At 29.6% G+C, this 18,784-nt stretch overlaps 2 protein-coding genes and 2 non-coding genes across 4 annotated transcripts; 2 read left to right on the top strand and 2 right to left on the bottom strand.

Moving 5' to 3' along the window:
- Positions 1 to 1,800: 1,800 nt before the first annotated feature.
- Positions 1,801 to 1,872, bottom strand: TRNAG-UCC (transfer RNA glycine (anticodon UCC)). Its single transcript has one exon. It is a non-coding gene; the product is annotated as a tRNA-Gly (tRNA).
- Positions 1,873 to 4,690: 2,818 nt separating this feature from the next.
- Positions 4,691 to 5,372, top strand: LOC146885924 (uncharacterized). The gene has a single exon (XM_085674629.1). It carries the CDS (start codon positions 4,705 to 4,707, stop codon positions 5,035 to 5,037), a length of 333 nt encoding a protein of 110 aa, XP_085530755.1. The 5' UTR covers positions 4,691 to 4,704; the 3' UTR covers positions 5,038 to 5,372.
- Positions 5,373 to 8,671: 3,299 nt separating this feature from the next.
- TRNAI-AAU (transfer RNA isoleucine (anticodon AAU)) lies at positions 8,672 to 8,745 on the top strand. Its single transcript has one exon. It is a non-coding gene; the product is annotated as a tRNA-Ile (tRNA).
- A 1,714-nt stretch (positions 8,746 to 10,459) lies between these two features.
- Positions 10,460 to 10,998, bottom strand: LOC146885923 (histone H3.3-like). The gene is made up of 3 exons (XM_085675274.1): positions 10,911 to 10,998; positions 10,700 to 10,776; positions 10,460 to 10,610 (listed from the first exon to the last, which is right to left on the bottom strand). Exons 1-3 carry the CDS (start codon positions 10,980 to 10,982, stop codon positions 10,481 to 10,483), a joined length of 279 nt encoding a protein of 92 aa, XP_085531400.1. The 5' UTR covers positions 10,983 to 10,998; the 3' UTR covers positions 10,460 to 10,480.
- Positions 10,999 to 18,784: the final 7,786 nt, after the last annotated feature.

Raw genomic sequence — 18,784 nt, 5'->3', positions numbered from 1 at the left:
TTTCTTATATTTTAAGTGTTTTCACTTTTTAATACACTTCAAAAATAAAAATAGCAATGAAGAAATATATGTTTTTAATTGTTGCTTTTCTACTCCTATTGTACCAAACAAATAATTTTCAATTTGGAGAGCACAAAGAAAATAAAGGAAGAGTGTCTAGTTACACTGTCTAATAAAAAAAATAAACTTTAAATTTACCAATATATATTAAAAATAATATAATGTGTTAAAAAATAATTTTGATATAAATTTTTTCCAGCTATATATGTATGTAATGTCACTAAATATTTTAATCTCCTCTAATAAAATATGTTTTTCTTATTTTAAGTTTGACACATACAAGGGTGTTACAAAAATTAAATGATTTTTAAATGAATTAAATATGTTTTTGTCTCTTAATTTTCATTAAATTTTTGAATTAGTCCATTTTCAAACTTTAGATTAATTTAGTCATTTATCTTTCAAGATTATGAGAATTTAATTATTTTAATCAAATTTTGTTAAGTTTATTTTATGTTTCGTATACATTTCAGAATTGTATTTGAGTTGTTTATATTGTTTGACACATTTTTTCTTTAATATTAAATTAAATATTATTATGAAACACGTTTGAAATGTCAAATAAATTTAACAAAAATTGATTAAAATAATTAAATTTACATATTTAAAAAAAATAAAATACTAAATTAATTTAAAATTTTAAAATGAACTAATTTTAAAATTCACTCAAAATTAAGATATTTAAACATATTTAATCCTGTATAAATACACATAAAGTTTGGTTAAGGCCTTAACGAATTAGCCAAAAAAATACGTGTAACATATATTTATTAATAATTGAAAATTTAAAATAAATTCACAAAAAAAGAACTTTATATCTAAGACTACACAATGTAATAATATATACATACTGATGTTCGACCTTCGAATGAAAAATGAAAATTTTATTTAGTGTTTTTTTTTTCTGCATTCACTCCATTAACTTTTCTCATTTTTTTTCAACTTTTGAGAAAATCTTGCAAACCATTTTTCTCCAATCACTTTAGAAGTATTCATAAAAGATCACATATTTTAACCAAACTCCAGGTTGAGTTATTGTCACTCACCACCAGTGAGTTTAGTTTCTTTTTCATTCCTTTTTTTTTCTCAATCTTTTTATTACGAGGTTTTATTTCTATTTGTTTGGTAAAATTTCATACAAGCTTATTTTATTTTTCTTCTATTTGACTGGTAAAATTTCATACAAGCTTATTCTATTTGTCTTTTGCATTAGTATTTAAATTTTATAAATAATTCTTAATTACCATGTGTATTAAAAATTAATATTTTCTCTAACATTCATGTTTCTACTTTTAATTCATAGATATGCAATTGAGATATCACTTTATTTAAAGCATTATAAAAATATTTCATAGAAATTGATATTAGATAAATAAAAAAACAAAAATACTTTAATAATAGATATTATTTAGACACCAAACCAATAACTAATTTTTTTATTTTTATATATTTTATCATTGAATCAATTTTCTATATAAAGTATTTATTTAAATAATATAGTCAAAAAAGTAATTTTATAAAATATGATTACTAAATTAGCTTTCATAGTAATAATTAATTAGTTTATAAACCAGAGGCTAAATGATTTTTAATATCAGTTTCAAAATATCATTTAGTTTCTAAGTATTCTATTTATAAAATATGTTAACAATATCAAAATAAATATTCCACTAGCATATATTAAGATGGAAAGAAAAATGGTAGATATTTTTCAAACCATGTTAAGCAAAAGATAAAAACTGCGTTTGCCGGGAGTCGAACCCGGGTCTATTGCTTGGAAGGCAATTATCCTAACCGTTGGACTACAAACGCTTGATGAATTTGTAGATTCAATTAATTATTTATATATTAATACATACCACGTAAAAATGTAATAATTTCATATGCTTCGTCTTCTAAATATGATTATTTTATAGGGCATTGCATTTGACTCCGTACCCAACTTAAATAAATAAGAATGTAGAGTAATGATAATATATAATATATTTAAATAACTTTTTTCTTATAGTTTAAGTTTTGGAACTTTTTAATAATTTTTTAAAGTAAAAATAATAACGTGGAAAATAATTATTTAATAGTTCTTTATTATTCCTGTTGTACCGAAGAAAAAAAGAGCATACATGAACGAGTATCAGGTTACACTTTAAAAAAAAAAAAAAACTACTTTGAAATTCACCAAATCTCCTAATTTCTTGTAACAAAATATGTGTCTCTCATGTTAGGAATGACACATACAAACAAGTCCGTTAAAAAAATCAAATAATATACAAATTATACACAAAGTTTGATCACACACACACACAAAAAAAACACCTCTTAACACTTAGTAAACTACACAAAAATACCTTTATCAATACATATATTTCTATACAGAAAGTCCAAATTCGTACACAAAAAATAACTTTAAATCTAACTCTAGTGTAATATGCATGTTATTTTGGACCATCGAAAAAAAAAAAGCAATTGAATTAAATCAACTAAAATATTCTTGAAAAATCACATTTCTCAATTAAACTCTAACTTGCGAGTTATTGTCACCTCTGGCGACAACGAGTCTAGTGGTGTTTTTTTTTTTTTTCATTTTTAATTTTTTCTTAATTTCTTTTTTATTTGTAATTGCTTAGTGAAATTGGAGGCAAGTTTTTTCTATTTTTTATTATTTTGCATTAGTATTTTAGTTTTGACTTACAGCTTGTTGAAAGCGAGGAGGGTAAATATAGAAAGGTCTAATTGGTTAACATGATGCTGGTAGGAGTTTGAGGTTGACATGATTATATAGATAAACATAAATATGTTAAGTTTTTTTTTTTTTTTTTTTTTTACATTTAGTAAAGGAATTTGATATTGCACTATCATGTAAACAACATAAATCAAGAAGCTTTTCTGAAGATAAATAATCCATACAAATATTAAAAGATAAAGTTTTATAGTGTTTGAATGTTGAATGTAATATTTGTTTGATTTATAAAAGTTGTTATGAGTAAGAAGCAGGCGTGCAGAGACACCGACTATTTTGAATAGTCTCCTCCAAATGTAAAAGCAAGCTGCCCATAACGCATTGACTTAATACTACATTTTCTCATTTACCACAAATCAAAACCAAAATCAAACACAGAAACTTATAGGAAGTTACCAAAAACAGGAACACTACCATTACCAACCTAACTTCCACACCCACGCGCCAACTGCTTCCTATTTTCCAAATGTCATATCAAACCACACACATTTTCTCTTCCGTTCACACAATTAACATCAAAAACTTCAAATCACACATCAAATATTAACGCAACATTAACGCACTGTTTATTTAGACCGATGTTACTTTTATCACATATTTACGAAGATGATTTTACGAAATTCACGTGTTTTTTTAGGTGATGTGTAGCAATAAGGAAAGGCGGATTTACGGGATATAACGATTATCTCATCTTCCTAGACATCGAAGATTTGAGAGTGATTATTCCATTTTATCACTTTATCTTTTGCATGTGATTCCTATTTTCAATTTACCGTATCCCTTATTGCAATATAATGTTGTATTCTCTGAGGTTGAAGGTCGAAGGTGAGTGACATTTGTGGATGAATCAATGTTGAATTTTGTGTGTGCATTGGTGTGTGTGAAATAAGATGGTGTGTCTGTACTGGTTACATAATGGAAGATGATAGTTTAACAAAAAAATTTGACAAATTTTTGACAAATTACCTTTTTAAGTAAAAAAAATATTACAATTATTACTTTATTTTGATTAAAAAATAAAAAACTAATCTATTTAATTCTATTTGTAGAAACTTTGTCAAAAGTTTGTTAAAAAAAATTGTCAAAAGATAATTTTCCTTACATAATTGGTGTCTTATGTGACTATATGTGCATCGGTTACATAACCAATACGATGATGTGAGTGAATGTGCATGCGTTTATGTAACGATATTGGTGTTGTGAGTGTGTTACATCGGTTACGTAATCGGTGTTATGAGTATACATGGTGATAAATGTTAATTTTAATTTTAATTTTTTTTTCATTCATACAAAATTGTATTGTAATTTTTTTCATTTTATTTAATTTTTTATAAATTTTTAAATTCAGATGATTTAATTTTAAATTTTTTATCATATCAAATTACAAAATCATTCTAAAAATACTATCAAGGGTATTTTGGTAAACTATAAATTTTATCTATTTTTTACAATTTCTTAAATCTATCACATTAATCAAATCATTCATTAGCTAAAATTTATTTCTAAATTCACTTATTTTATCGTCTGAATCTTTTAAAAAAAACACAAACATATTCATTCTCTGGAATCCAAACATATTGATTTTCTTATTCTTCCCAAATTCATCCTACCAAAAGAACTAAAACCTAAGTGGTTACCACCGTAATTTATGATGATCAATTTCCAGAATGTTGATATTGAACTAGAAAAACAAAAATTAACAGAATGTAACTTAAATGTTATCAACCAAATTCCAAAATCCTGTCGTTTTTTTTTTTGGAATAATATTTTTGCCCATTTCATTCGACCTGCTTTTGGGTACTGCCGTCTTTCTCTTGACTTGGCAAGGGACCATGCTTCAACAAAACTTGAAGTCCAAGTTTGTCTTTCCTTCCATCTACTTATCCTATAAAAACCTCATTCCATCTATGAAACAAACATCATTTCTGCTCTTTCTCCTCTCTCACTTTCCACTTTCTATGGCACCCCTTCGTTCCCATCTGCTTCTCTTCTTCATTCTCTTCGCTTCCCTATCTTCCTGTCTACAAAGCAGAAAGCTTCCTCTCGGACCTCACAAACCCACCACCACGGTTCACCCATCTCTGTTTTTCGCTTCTCTTCCCAAAGGCACCGTCCCATCTTCCACGCCCAGCAGAAAAGGCCACTCCACCGTCGTCGATGAGAAACTCATTGCGCGTCAACTAATAACCACCGATCGACTTCTTCTGCAATCTGTTCCTAGCCCCGGTGCTGGACATTGATCACCACCTTCACTTCTATTTCTTCATTCTTCAAGTCTCAACATTTTTTTATTTCTTCAGTTTTTTTTTATATTCTTTGCATGGGAGAACTTACCATAATATAGGGGTTAGGGACATGTAGTTGAATGTATAAAGGTGGTGGTAGTTCTTGTATGTATACACGGTTCTGTTTTTCTCTGTTGTGGGTTATCCGCAATGCTTTCTTTGGATTCGTCATTGTTCAGGGGAAATATATCATGTATACTCATACTCACATTTTTGGCTTCTACATCTGCAACTTAGTTTGGTCTGTACAAACAAGTTTTAAATAAACACAGTCTTAATATTTACACGCTAGTAATGCCAAGAGAAAATTAAATTGCAATCCAATTTTCTTTTTCCATTATGATATTATGTAATGCAAATTTGGGAAGAATTCGGATCCATTACCTATCTCTATCTCTCACTCTTTCTCTCTTACCCGTCAACTCTATATTTTCTGTGTCGCGAACCTTAGAATAAATTGTTTCCATGACATCATTTTTTTAATAAAAAGTCATTCACTTTAATGCATAATAATATCTCATTACCCGTTTTTAGTGCTTTGAAGCTGTAGGAAGAATGGGCTTTGGATTTGGTTTTGGTTTTACTATTATAGTTTAGAAAAACAGTGGTCTTCCACTTCGGCGTGTCAAAACTCAAAAAATGCCAGAGAAAAACGCGTCAAAGATGGGTTGTATTTGTTGCATTTCGTCAAGTTAGATGGGGATCACCGTCTTGTTGTGTCATTGGCTATTGCAGTTTCTGATGTTACGATTTTCTTTTCATATTAGCAATATGGTTTTAGTATAAAGCACGAATAAAAATGGGTTGTGGTTTGTTAACTTCACGTTTCATTGATAAACGTGAGCAACAGTTATTCATTGACTTATGTTTAGCAGTTTTCTACTATTCATATTTTTTTTCTTTTCTACAGAGAAAATGTCTTTTTCGAATTAAGGTGACCAGCTTGAATAAAATAGTTAATCCCACTACAAAATCGTCAACCGAGTATATTTCCACAGCAAACAAGTGCATTTTTCTTTTTGGAATCAAGAAGCTTCGTGCTTGATTTCCACTTTTGGGTCCCTTTCAATTTATTTTTCAGAGTCTTAATTATATTAACGGTGCTTTTAGCAGAGTTACGTCTCTGTATAATGTCGTATTCCATTAATAAAGTATATCCATGTTTTCAACGGGTCGGACAGAGAAGATTGGATTCCTTTTGGTTTCTTCTTGCATTTCCTATTTTCTTTCCTTCCTCGGTAACAACCACGCGCTTCACTAGGAAATAATTTTCAATTTAACCTAACCCACCTTTGTTGTTTCAAGAGATTAAGAACAATCAGAGCACGAAACAGAGGCCAAGAACTTTGCTAGCAAGAACAGAGAGCAATGATCTGATAGTAAAACATGCAATTGCGATCTTAATTACAACCCTTGGGTTCTGGAAAACTGTCTCTTCTTGAGAAAAGTTTAGGCGTTACGGCTACATTTTATTTTGTTACACATAAAAAGAAAAGAAAATTATGGCCATAATCGTGGTAACGTATTCGGGGTCTCTTTCTAATTAATAAACTTAAATATCATCATTAAAGTCTGCAATGATGGTTCCATAATGGGTGCAGTAAACTATGATCCATTACTAAAATCTGTAGTTATGTTATTGTGCACGTCATTCTTTTGGCTATGAAAATGAATTATGGTAGAGAAATAAGCATTAGGATGCTGTGTTGAACTTATATTAATCAATGAAACCGTCACCATTAATGCACTCACATTCATTTTTAAAAGTTTGTTTTTAGTGCTACTGAAATTGAAAAATAAAAACACTGGTATTTTAAAGTTTTCAAAGTTTGGGACATGGACCTCCTTGGGAACTTAGTCTCATCCACGTTTGTCTATACATTTGAAATAATGATATCAACGTAAAGAGGCACGAATTGCTACTGTAATTTTGCCCCTTCAGAACCAACACAAGGGCTCCACAAACCACCGCTCATTTGAAAACCATGAACACAAAAATCAATTTGTCTGCCTTATGTTTGTCACTATTTTCATCCAAACACACCAAACAGTTTTCATCATAATTTTCTTAAAAAATCATAATAAATCTTACGAAGGAAAAAAACAAAATATAGACTATAAACAAGTTTTCTTTATCCTCAAATATTCGATATCTAATAATTTTACATTGCTGAGAGATATCAAGATCGATTTTAATACATCTCAAATATGGTAATTGCCACTATCGATGAAATATTGATGTATGTGAAAAATGAAAATTCACTTAAACCCGAATCAAGAACTTGTTCTACTGAAGATTTGATGCGGGAACAATATTTATTGTGGCTAATTATACTTTAGATATATATATTGATTATCTGTTGAGTTTTTTTGTGTTGCTTCTTTATTATGTTTTTATAATATATAGATTATGACTAATTTTAACATTTTAAAATATATTAAAAAGATATTTAAAGTATCAATACAATGTATTTTTAATGTTCAATAGAAAATAACACAAAAAAAAATCAATAGAAAATTTAGATTCAAGTCAAGAACTTGTTCCACTAAAGACTTAATGCGGGAACAATATTTATTGTAGCTAATTATACTCTAGATATATACATTATTGTCACAAGGTTCTAAACCTTGAGAATAATTGTTAAATATATATTTTAAATATTTAAACCATTAACGAGATTCATTACGATTTTCATATTATAAAAAGTATTATTTGATTTTTAGCTGTAATGTGATTATTGATAATTAAAAATAAAAGAAATGAAATGTAGAGAAATATCAAGATATTATAAACTAACCATACAAAATAAAATAAATATTACACTCTTTCTAAAACATTGTAGATTTATATTTAGTATTTAAACACTAAATCTAATTTATATTTTGATATCCATTCCAATTTCATATTCACACTTACAATTCAACATCATTTATTTCTGCAAACTGTTGGGTTGAGCGTATTAAAAAAAAGGGAACTTTGGGCCTATATAGCTAGCTGATACCAACAAATAAATCTGCAGGAAAAAAAAAAATTGGCAACACGAAATGAGGTTTACCAAATGAAATAACTAAAAGCTGTAGACAAAATGACCGGCAATTAAGAAATATTTGAATAAATCATAAGTTTGACAAAATAACATTCTACAATCACATGGGCATAATGGCTAGGAAGAACATAGTGGCAGTTGGGGTAGTGGGCATGTTTACATTTTAGCTTCTTTCGTACTGAAAAATAAAAAACTCAACGCAAATTTGTTGCCATATGATCGTAAATTCATATTACGAGCTTTGAAAATTATCAGAAGGGAGGAATAAAATGAAGTGAGTTTACTGGTTACAGATGATGGTTCTACCACGTGTCCATGCAACACGCACGCAACTTGTTTCTTGCAAATGTCTTGAGAACGGAGAACACTGTAGTTGGATTGGACAACAAGCATGTGAAAATTCTCAAAATTCTTCGTCAAACTATAAAATGTGGGCGGGGTGGGCAAGAATCATGTTTCACATGCATGGGTGTATCAGTCTTTGCAACACTACTCTCTTATTTTAAGTAATATATATAATACATTGAATTATATATTCAAACGGCCTATTAGCTCAGTTGGTTAGAGCGTCGTGCTAATAACGCGAAGGTCGCAGGTTCGAGACCTGCATGGGCCATTCGAAAATACAATTTTACTTTTAATTTTTCTTCAATTACATTCCTTCATCAACTCGACTACTATTTGGGCTTCTGAGTTGCCTGGCCCGTGCCTGCGTTATTTGGGCCTATAGACCCATATTCTTGAAGGCTCCATGTTCATGTCAATGCTGACAACTTTGGGACTTGTCTTTGAAAATCTTCTCTGCATGGTTCGTGTTAATAATTAACAAATACTATATTATATTAACTTTATCTAGCTTTAATCATATTCAAATTTCATGTCACAAATAATAACTTTTAATCATAGAATAAATAAATTATATCCAAAATCCAGGTGAAAAAAAAAAATACCCAACTTGCAATAGATATGATTAATGAGTAAGAAGTGAAACATATAAATATAAAAACAAACGCATTTTATATTTATATAAAATCTTGCCTATTATCATCTTTATTCTCCACACTATAAAAAGCTGGCTCGTAGAAAAAAGTGTTTGCACTTGATTTGGTAAAAGAATATTCAAACCCTGCTTTAAGTATTAAGTATATGATTGTTTTTATCAACTTGACCCTTTTTATTTGCTTGGAAAGTGACCTTATGGTATTAAGATCTTTACGGCTACCTTTTATTTTATTTTATTTTCCTTTACTTTTCCTTGTTGAAGCATATTGCCCATCATGCCAAGTTAAAATTTCTGGGTACTTAGGTCTACTTCTCCATATATGATCATGCAGACAATTTTTGTCACTCTTTGATTTCAACTCTTTTTAATTTATAAACTTTTTTTTCAATTTTAAACAATTCATATATATATAATATGTATTTTTGAACAACTGTTAAACATAATTTCTACTGAAAATGCTTAGTTAACTGTTTTGTGAATTTTTTTAACAGTAGTGAGAAGAGGCTACAGGTTTTAGTTTTTAATTATCTAACTGTGTGAGAACACGTGATTAGAACCGAGTTTTGGTTCCGCCGCAAAGAAACGTATGCATGATGAGTGGTAAACCCAGGCAGCACCTACCTATTTCTCACCGAAATCCTATGCAAACTAAAACCTCTTTTCTGAAAATTAGAATTTATTAAGATTGCATCACAGAAAAAGGGTTTTAAAGTGATTAGATTACACATAACGAAACAAAAACTACATCGATGTTCCTCCGGAACTAGACACTAAGGTTCCTTCCCAATGACTCAAAATGATTCTCTCCACCATCCATATGAAAAGGGTTAATTAATCATCAACAACACTCACATTCAGTTCCAAAACTTGGGTTGTGTTGCTAACGACAACAATATTATTGAACCAAATTGCGAAGCTAGCTAGCTAAATGTTCGTCTCACTAACACAAAAAAGCCTTTTAACGTCCGAGATTTTCGACCTTTGACGTCTGCCCAAACACCGACGTCGTATCGGGAGACGTCAAAATAACGTCGGAAAAAAGAGCAGACGTCACTTGACGTCGGTCTTTTAAGAGTCCGACGTTATCCAACGTCGGGGCTAGTGACACAGACGTCAATTTCGCGCTAAAATGTGGAAAAAACGTGAGTAGTTTAACGTCTGTCAGAGCCCGTCAGACGTTAAATAATGTCGGCCCTGGTACGGTCAGACGTTAAATAACGTCTGACGGGCTCTGACAGACGTTAAACTGCTCCATTTTTTTAAAAAAAAATTGACTGTTTTTGCAACATCCATACACCTGAAAATCAGAAAATTCCCAGAACAATTTCATAATACTTTCAGCACAATTCTAGACAGAACATAGATAGCAATTACGACAGATCAATACCTTGAAGTCCTGAGCGATTTCACGAACCAACCTCTGGAAGGGGAGTTTCCTGATCAGAAGCTCGGTACTCTTCTGGTATTTCCTAATTTCACTGTTTAAAGAAACAATAATCATTAGAGACCATAGTCAGGAATAAATAAACTATAAGAGGAAAACGAATGAAAGACACTTAAGACTCACCGAAGAGCAACAGTACCAGGACGATAACGATGAGGTTTCTTCACACCACCAGTGGTTGGTGCAGACTTACGTGCAGCCTGGATGTAAATTTTGAGACCAAACATTAATGCTATCACATAAAGTTTAAACCCCAAGATCAAATCATTGAACATAAAATTTAAACCCCAAGATCAAATCAAGAACGGTTATTTATTGAGATTTTCCGACGAACCTTAGTTGCAACCTGCTTCCGAGGAGCCTTTCCTCCCGTTGACTTACGAGCAGTTTGCTTCGTACGGGCCATCTGTGTATACAAACCCAAACAAAGTTACGGAAAAGAAAACAATTGGAACTCGCTTGCCCTTGTTAAGGGTAAAATGACCTTCAAAACATTGTCCAAGTTTAATTAAGCAACAAAGAAGTAAAAGAAATATAATTAGCAGTCTAAATATGTCTTCAAAGAGGAACAAAACCCTAGAAAGAAAGAAACAAGAAAGACGAACTTTGAGAGGAAGTCTAGGGTCTCCGCACACTGCTGGCCAAATGGGAACGAAGAGCAAGTGGGACGAATCTCAAAACGCTGCAAATGGGGATGAAAACGGAAAATAATCGGTTCAAAACGCGTAAAATCAACCCATAATTAAACCCCAACAAGTTTAATGGCGAGAACCTTTCGAAACTCACCTGGAGGGGATCGGAAATGGCGTCGCCGGCGGGAACTCTCGCGGAAACGATGAACAGCGCGAGGGTTTCTGCGTTTCGCGCAGAGATAAGCTGAAACTTAACGTCGGAGGTGTTATGTCCGACGTTAAGTGACGTCGGGGGTGGTAGGGGCCGACGTTAAGTGACGTCTGGCGCGCGCTGGTCCGACGTCAAGGGACGTCTGTCGAGCTGGGGGCTGACGTCCTTTTTTGAGTGACGTCGGGGTATTTTTTAACAGACGTTAAGTAACGTCTGCCCGCTCCACGTCAGACGTTAAAAATGTCTCATTATTTACAAAAATGCCACCGCTCATTGTTAACGTTGGGCTTTTTTTAGACAGACGTTATTGGGGTGACGTTAAAGGCCTTTTTTGTGTTAGTGTCTTTTTGGTCTTGTCTCTATAGGTATTTATTTTTTAATTCTTGCTATAGGTCTAACATAAAAGATACTAATCCTAATTCATTATAATCACACGTGGATGCTTCCTATATTTTATCAACTTCTTTTGTCGTTTCTTCCAGAGTAAAAGCCTATATTAATTTATTAAAATGTGGGGTGTTCTTTTCTTTAATCAAGCACTTCTTTTCATTCACTTCATTTTCAACAGGTTAATATAAATTAAAGGATTTGGTGACATGGCCATTATAAAGTTGATGGAGTAGTCAAATTCAGATTCTGCTGCGATTATGGGTAATGATTTCCACCTCTTACATCACACTAACGAACCTTTATTTCCTAAAGTAAAAGTTATAGTACCAAATTGGATTGGGATAAACACAAAATTTTAAGCGTTATTTCTTAATTAAAACTACAGTTTATTTTGTGTTTAAAATTTAAAAATGAAATTTATATTTCATCTAACTTTTTCGAATTGGACAAGTCACCGGCTCAAAGCATGTTGTGGGCAATATAAAGCCCAAAAATCTAACTTCTTTTCAGATTTCTAGAATGAAAATTAAGCCGGACGAAATATTAATCTATAAAATTTTATGTGTTAAGTGCAAATCTTGAGAATGATCGAATCACCATAAATGGACTTAGATTTAATTCATTTTCAAAATTGGAACACTACTTTCCATTAAACAATTTAACTCGTTGATATATATATATATATATATATATATATATATATATATATATATATATATATATATATATATATATATATATATATATATATATATATATATAAGTTTAATTAATCGTAAGGTACCCAGTTTGGTACTAGAGTGTCAAATTGGTACCCGCTTTTAAAAAAGTGTCAATTGCATCCCAACTTTTGAAAATTGCTTCAATTAGGTCCCTTCCAGACAGAGTTGACTAACGCCGTTAGTCAACGTGCCACGTGTCAATCTGTGGTTTTTTTTTTTTTTTTTAAATATTTAATTTTTTTTAAAATTTTAATTTTTTTTTTAAATTTTTTTTAAAAAAAAATTAAAAATGCCACGTGTCAAGTCCCTGTATGTGACACGTGGCATTGTCAATGCCACGTGGCATTGTAATGCCACGTGTCAGTGTCACTATTAGATGTCATTGTGTTGATTTTGATTTGGTCCCCACATATGTCTTTTTGTTTCAATTTAGTACCTAAGTATGTGTATCTGATTCAATTTTGACCCAATTTTTTTTTTAATAATTAAAATATTTTTGTAATCCATTTTTTATAAGATTAAAAATAATTAAGTATAAATATTTTTACAAAATTAAGTACTAATATTTATAAAGTTGGGATGCAATTGACATTTTTTCAAAAGCGGGTACCAATTTGACACTCTAGTACCAAACTGGGTACCTTACGATTAATTAAACATATATATATATATATATATATATATATATATATATATATATATAACTTGATTCAATTTGATTAAAAAAAAAAGGTGAAGGGTGATGTAGCACAAATGTTTTGTGAGCAAAGCTTGAGCCGGGCTGAAAAGGTCCAAATTTAATTCATATTTAAAATTAAAAGTCCAATCTGATATATATTCCATTTATTACGCTAAAGTCAAATCATTTAACCACTGAAACAAGTAAGGTTACAAAGTCAATCCTTAGAAAGAAGACTCAACATAAATTCTACCAATTTTTTTAGGTTAAATTTATAATGAAGTTTTGATCAAATCTAAGATTTAGATTCAAATCCAAATTAGTTAGTGCATACATTTTAAAATTAAAATCCCATGATTTAGAACAAGTATACTATCTATATTTGTTATAGAATTTTCTTAAATCACTTTTCGTAATTTTTCAATAATATATATATATATATATATATATATATATATATATATATATATATATATATATATATATATATATATATAAGATCCTAGTATGACAATATGCGGAGGGAGAAAATAAATAGGATTAGGGGCAAAATAAAATTTGTTCATATATTTATTAATAGTTTTAACAAAATAAAAATGAGTTTCTTTATCTTCGTTCATGCAGATAAATCCGTCGAAATATAAATAATATTACTTAGAAAAAGGTTAAGATTTTTTATTAATGTATAAATATATTTTTTTTATAGTAATAATATATTATGTTAATTAAAGTAGTGCCTATGTATCTAACATGTATACGTTTATATCTATATGAACAAATACGATAAATATTTAGATATGATTCTATATACTTATTTCTAAAATAATAATATACGATATATTATGTATGCATATAAAAAGTTATACAATATTTTTTAGAAACATGATAAATAAACGATTGTTATTGGTGAATTCAAATTAAAATTATATGTATTAAAATTATCAACATAAAAAAATTATAAGTTATTATATTCATAAAAATACTATTATTTTATATATTATATAATTCATTAATAAATATGAATAAAATATCTTAAAATATCAGTGTATCATAAATACATGTATACACGAATCACTATAATAATGACTTTACATGTTTTCTTTGCTAATTAAAGGTTGGGGCACTATTCTGGATTCTTTCAACAATAGCATTGACTTTTTTCTTCTTTAAAAACACCTCAACGCCAAATCTATGGCTCCCAGCGTAAGGGCACATGACAACTAACTTTCAGAGGAGCTAGGGTTCATCGAAATTCTGGAATAATTTGTGATTGTTGGACATTTAAGAAATGTGGCACATCGATGGATGAACGATGAACGGTGAGACATTGAATTCCTCTCTGGAATCTAAAGCATCCCATGAAAAAGTTGAATGAAGGTCTGGTTCAACTACTTTCCATTCACATGTCAACTCTATCACCATTTGTGGCACTGTCATTTTCAACTATAACACCTCACCATTCGTAACTCCATTAACTACTCATCAATATCTCACGGTGTTCCTCACATGTTACACCGCACCGGTGGTCACCAAAACACTTTAATGTCTTTTGCAGAGAAAGGTTGATGGATGCATAATGCATTAACGTGTGGACGGCATTTTGAGGATGGTCCTAAGTAACTCCTACCATGTCTGCCTCACATTTTGGTCATCATCTTAGTAATTATACCACGCCTGGATTATGCTCTCCACACTTCAAATTCTAGTTTAGGGTTGCTCAAACTTTACGAAACTTTCCTATGTATATATTACATTCATGCATTAATTAAGATATTGCATTTATTTTTGTATAAATTAATTATTGATCAGTCATTATTATTGGAAAACATCTGAATTAGATTCTAGTTTTGTGCACATTACTTCAGGTATTATTATTATGAATTGTTGTCATCAAACCTTTACATATATTTGAGCACATAACGTTTTCATTAATGTTGAAAAAAATAAATAATGATTTATTAATTTTCTTAAACGATAGTAGTCTGAATAAACTTCATATTTAAAAGGTTAGTTGTTTTAGAATATATTTAATTTAAATATACTGAATTAAGTACCAACAAAATGTTTATGGCGTGATCAAGAATTTCGGTGTTTAACCGTATATAGGTTAATCATGATTTATTAGTTTCTGGACTAGTCTCTATCAAACTACACCATTGACACCTAATATATTAAAAGCGTACTTGTAAATGGAAAAAGAAAAAAATGGAAAAAACTTAATAAGAAAAAGCACTCATAAAATCTTAAAATTTAAATGAATAAAGTACTATATCCTTATTGAATCTTTGATTTGTCTAATTTTGTAATCTAGCACAAGTAAATTGATGGATGCATTATATCTATAGTTTTAATGATTAATTATAATAATATTATTTTCGTTGAGTGAACTTAATGTGTTTTCCGGAAGTCAAAATTAATATTAATATTTTAAAGTAATGAAATTCATCTAAAGTTGATTTCTTCTAACACATATCGACGAATGAAGAAAGCTAATTATTTCTTCCCTATTTACTTTTATTGATATAATGATATTATTTTGTTATTTATATTTATTCATTTGATATAGCTCTGGGTTTGAGAAATAAACGAGTATATTGGCGTTTGCTCGTGATGACTATGGAAGATGTGGATTCCGGAGGTTAGGTCGTGACGTTTAGTTTGTCGAGGGTATGGGGAGGCGTCAACGGCGGCTCTCTGTTCACCATTAACGGTGAAACTCTGAGGTGGATATATACCTGTTACCGTTTGTAGTTAATAGTAATATTGTAGAAAAACATATATAACGAGGATTTTATTTTTGTGTAGTATAATATTTATCAAATCTAGAAATAAAAGTAAACTTCATCGTAACTTATCTGACTGTGATATTCCGCTTGAGTTGGTATTTATCATAAATTTATTTATTTTTATTATAATATTTCGTTATTTTGTATTCCTTTTTTTTTTCTTATTTTTCAACTGATTCATGTGTTATTTAATTTAGCAGTAGATTGATATGATATGATTTTGACTTTGCATTGTCATTACATTTCCATATATAAAATAAAACAGTTTGATTGCGTTTTAAGCTCGTAAATTTGTATACGTTGAATTGAGTCCGTATTAAAAATTTACTTTTATTGGATCAAGATTTATATTTTTCACCATATCAAAGAGATATTGCTTATTTCCAAACACAGCACCACCAACTTAAACAACAAAAAATAAAATTTAAAAATATTAACTATCTTTAGAAAAACCTATATAGTTTCCTTTTATAACAATAATCAGGTTCCGCATTTTCATTTTTTTTTCTTATTGTTTAAATTTGCTGTTCTACTTGAGATTGAAAAATAAAAAAGTCACCTTACCCAATTAATGGTAAAGACAAAATTAAAAAACAAAATAATTTAAATACTTAACACAGCAAAAAAATATAACAAAGATTAAATTTAAAAAAAAAAAAACTTATAACTTAAATAAATTAAATTATTTATTAAATATGAAATACAAACTATAATAATACAAAGTAGTCACGTTATTCCGATTAACATAAAAAATTAAAAAATAAAAATGTAATTGAAAATTATAAAACTTTGAATATTCAATCCCACAACAGCATTTTAAAAAATTAATAAAAAATACTTTTAGAAATTTTAAAACTGTCTAAATATTTTAATCATACCTTTCTTCTTTCAAAACCGAAACGGTTATTATGATAATAAGAAAAATAATTTTTTAACTAAGATTTTTTTACATAGTTTTAACAATGTCGATGACAACACTCAATTGGTTTGGTTAATTACTCGATTAACTTTGAAAGAGAAAACAAAATTGATTTGAAAAGAAAAATTTGTTAAATTTTATTAACAAAAACTTTGTCAAAATATAAAAATCTCGGTGATAAACAAAGGATGCAGGCGTAGACGAGCGATTATGATGAAAAAGAATGAAAGCAACACTTATATATATGGACCTGCATCAGCCCCACAGAAAAATGGACACAACTTGGAGTTTTGAAGGTTAATGGTTTAAATTGTAACCGATTCATTACTATTACCGTTATTTGGTTTAATTAAAGTGGTCCCATATATGTGACTACCACATGTGATGAAGTAGTCGATGAAGAAATTAGGTTTGTGTTTGATTTGCAAAGTCACTTGTATTCCAAGTCCAAAATTTTCACTGTGAATTAATATATTACAATGTAAAGAGAGGGTGCAGTGGCACTTGGAAGTGGACCACAAATAAAGATGAAAGTAATGTGAAAAAGGCAGAAACACTTGAAGACAATGTTGCAATCTCTTGAATTGAAACATTATTCTCTTAAACATCATGTCACACTTAATGTTGTTGTGTTGAATTGGTAGTAAGGGTGCAGTGGACATTAAAAGTCATGTGGGTTTGGTCAGAGTGAAGTTCTGGAATGTGGTCCATAACAGAGCACACTTGGGTGCCAACTATTTGAGAATCCAAAGGGAACCATGTTAGTTCAAAACTGAGTGAGATCCATTCCATTCCTCTGTGTGCTTTGAAAATTGGAGTTTTTAATATAACACTTCTCGTATCGTACCTCATTCCACTTGCGCGCACATGTCACATAAGTCCACCCATAAATGAGAAACTCCTATGTCTCATTTGGGATGTCGTTTTTGTTCAGACAATTCAAATTTATTACACACCTCCAACCCAAACTTGTTACGCCATAAACCTCAAATTATGCTATCAACAAATTATAGCGTACCAGGCTTTTGAGACTTTCATTTAAACGTTTATACTGTGATCAATGGACAATTATGTTAAATTTCACTTTTATGTTTTGTTTGATTATTTACAGAAAATAATAAAGCTAAGGTGGTACCATACATCTACCATATATCACCGTTCCTAGTGGGGATAAGACATTTGTTTACATGCAAGTATTTATGTTTATGTGGATATCTCTTCATTCCGCACCACATCAAACTTGTGGATCAAACACATCCATCCAAATTAAATAGTAATTTCAAAACATAAAAAATAAGGTTTGGTCTCACCACTTCAATGAACCATTTCCTCGTAATTTAATGCAAATGGAAAGTGTATTAGGGAATCTAAGTCCTTCATTAATTGTGTAAAAATAATAGTTAGATAATATATATATATATATATATATATATATATATATATATATATATATATTTTATCTTAAAATTTTAAACTGAAGATAATATCAATCTTATATTAATTTGTCTCGTATGTCGATCTTTTAAAAGTAAACATTTAAAATGTGAGACCAAATATCAATAGTCTCACCACAGCCAAATAAAGTCAATAAACTGTATTATAATAAATTTAATTGTGACGTTAGAAAGTAAAAATCTCAAAAGGAATAATAAGAGAGTATTTTACTTACTATTCAATGTAAATGTTTCATGCATAACTTATATGTGATATCTTCACATTCTTAATAATTGAAACAGCATTAATAAAACAAATATTTTTACTATACTAACTGTCTTGCAAAACATATTGATCTATTTTAAAAGATTACATATTAGTACAATTTATTAAGTATTGCTAATTAAATTTCTACATTGAAACTGTGAAAAAATA

This window comes from Vigna unguiculata, chromosome 6 (assembly GCF_037176805.1).
Source record: "Vigna unguiculata cultivar grain cowpea cultivar isolate G323 ecotype 2 chromosome 6, ASM3717680v1, whole genome shotgun sequence".
In the NCBI taxonomy this organism is placed as follows: domain Eukaryota; kingdom Viridiplantae; phylum Streptophyta; class Magnoliopsida; order Fabales; family Fabaceae; genus Vigna; species Vigna unguiculata.
Note: the sequence above shows the minus strand (reverse complement) of the source record. Positions and strands in the feature narration are given on the sequence as shown.

Coding starts and splice junctions, on each gene's coding strand:
- LOC146885924 (XM_085674629.1), top strand. CDS start 4,705: ATGAAACAAACATCATTTCTGCTCTTTCTCCTCTCTCACTTTCCACTT.
- LOC146885923 (XM_085675274.1), bottom strand. CDS start 10,982: ATGGCCCGTACGAAGCAAACTGCTCGTAAGTCAACGGGAGGAAAGGCT. Junction 10,777..10,910: donor GGAAGCAGGTTGCAACTAAG/GTTCGTCGGAAA, acceptor ATTTACATCCAG/GCTGCACGTAAGTCTGCACC. Junction 10,611..10,699: donor CCTGGTACTGTTGCTCTTCG/GTGAGTCTTAAG, acceptor TTCTTTAAACAG/TGAAATTAGGAAATACCAGA.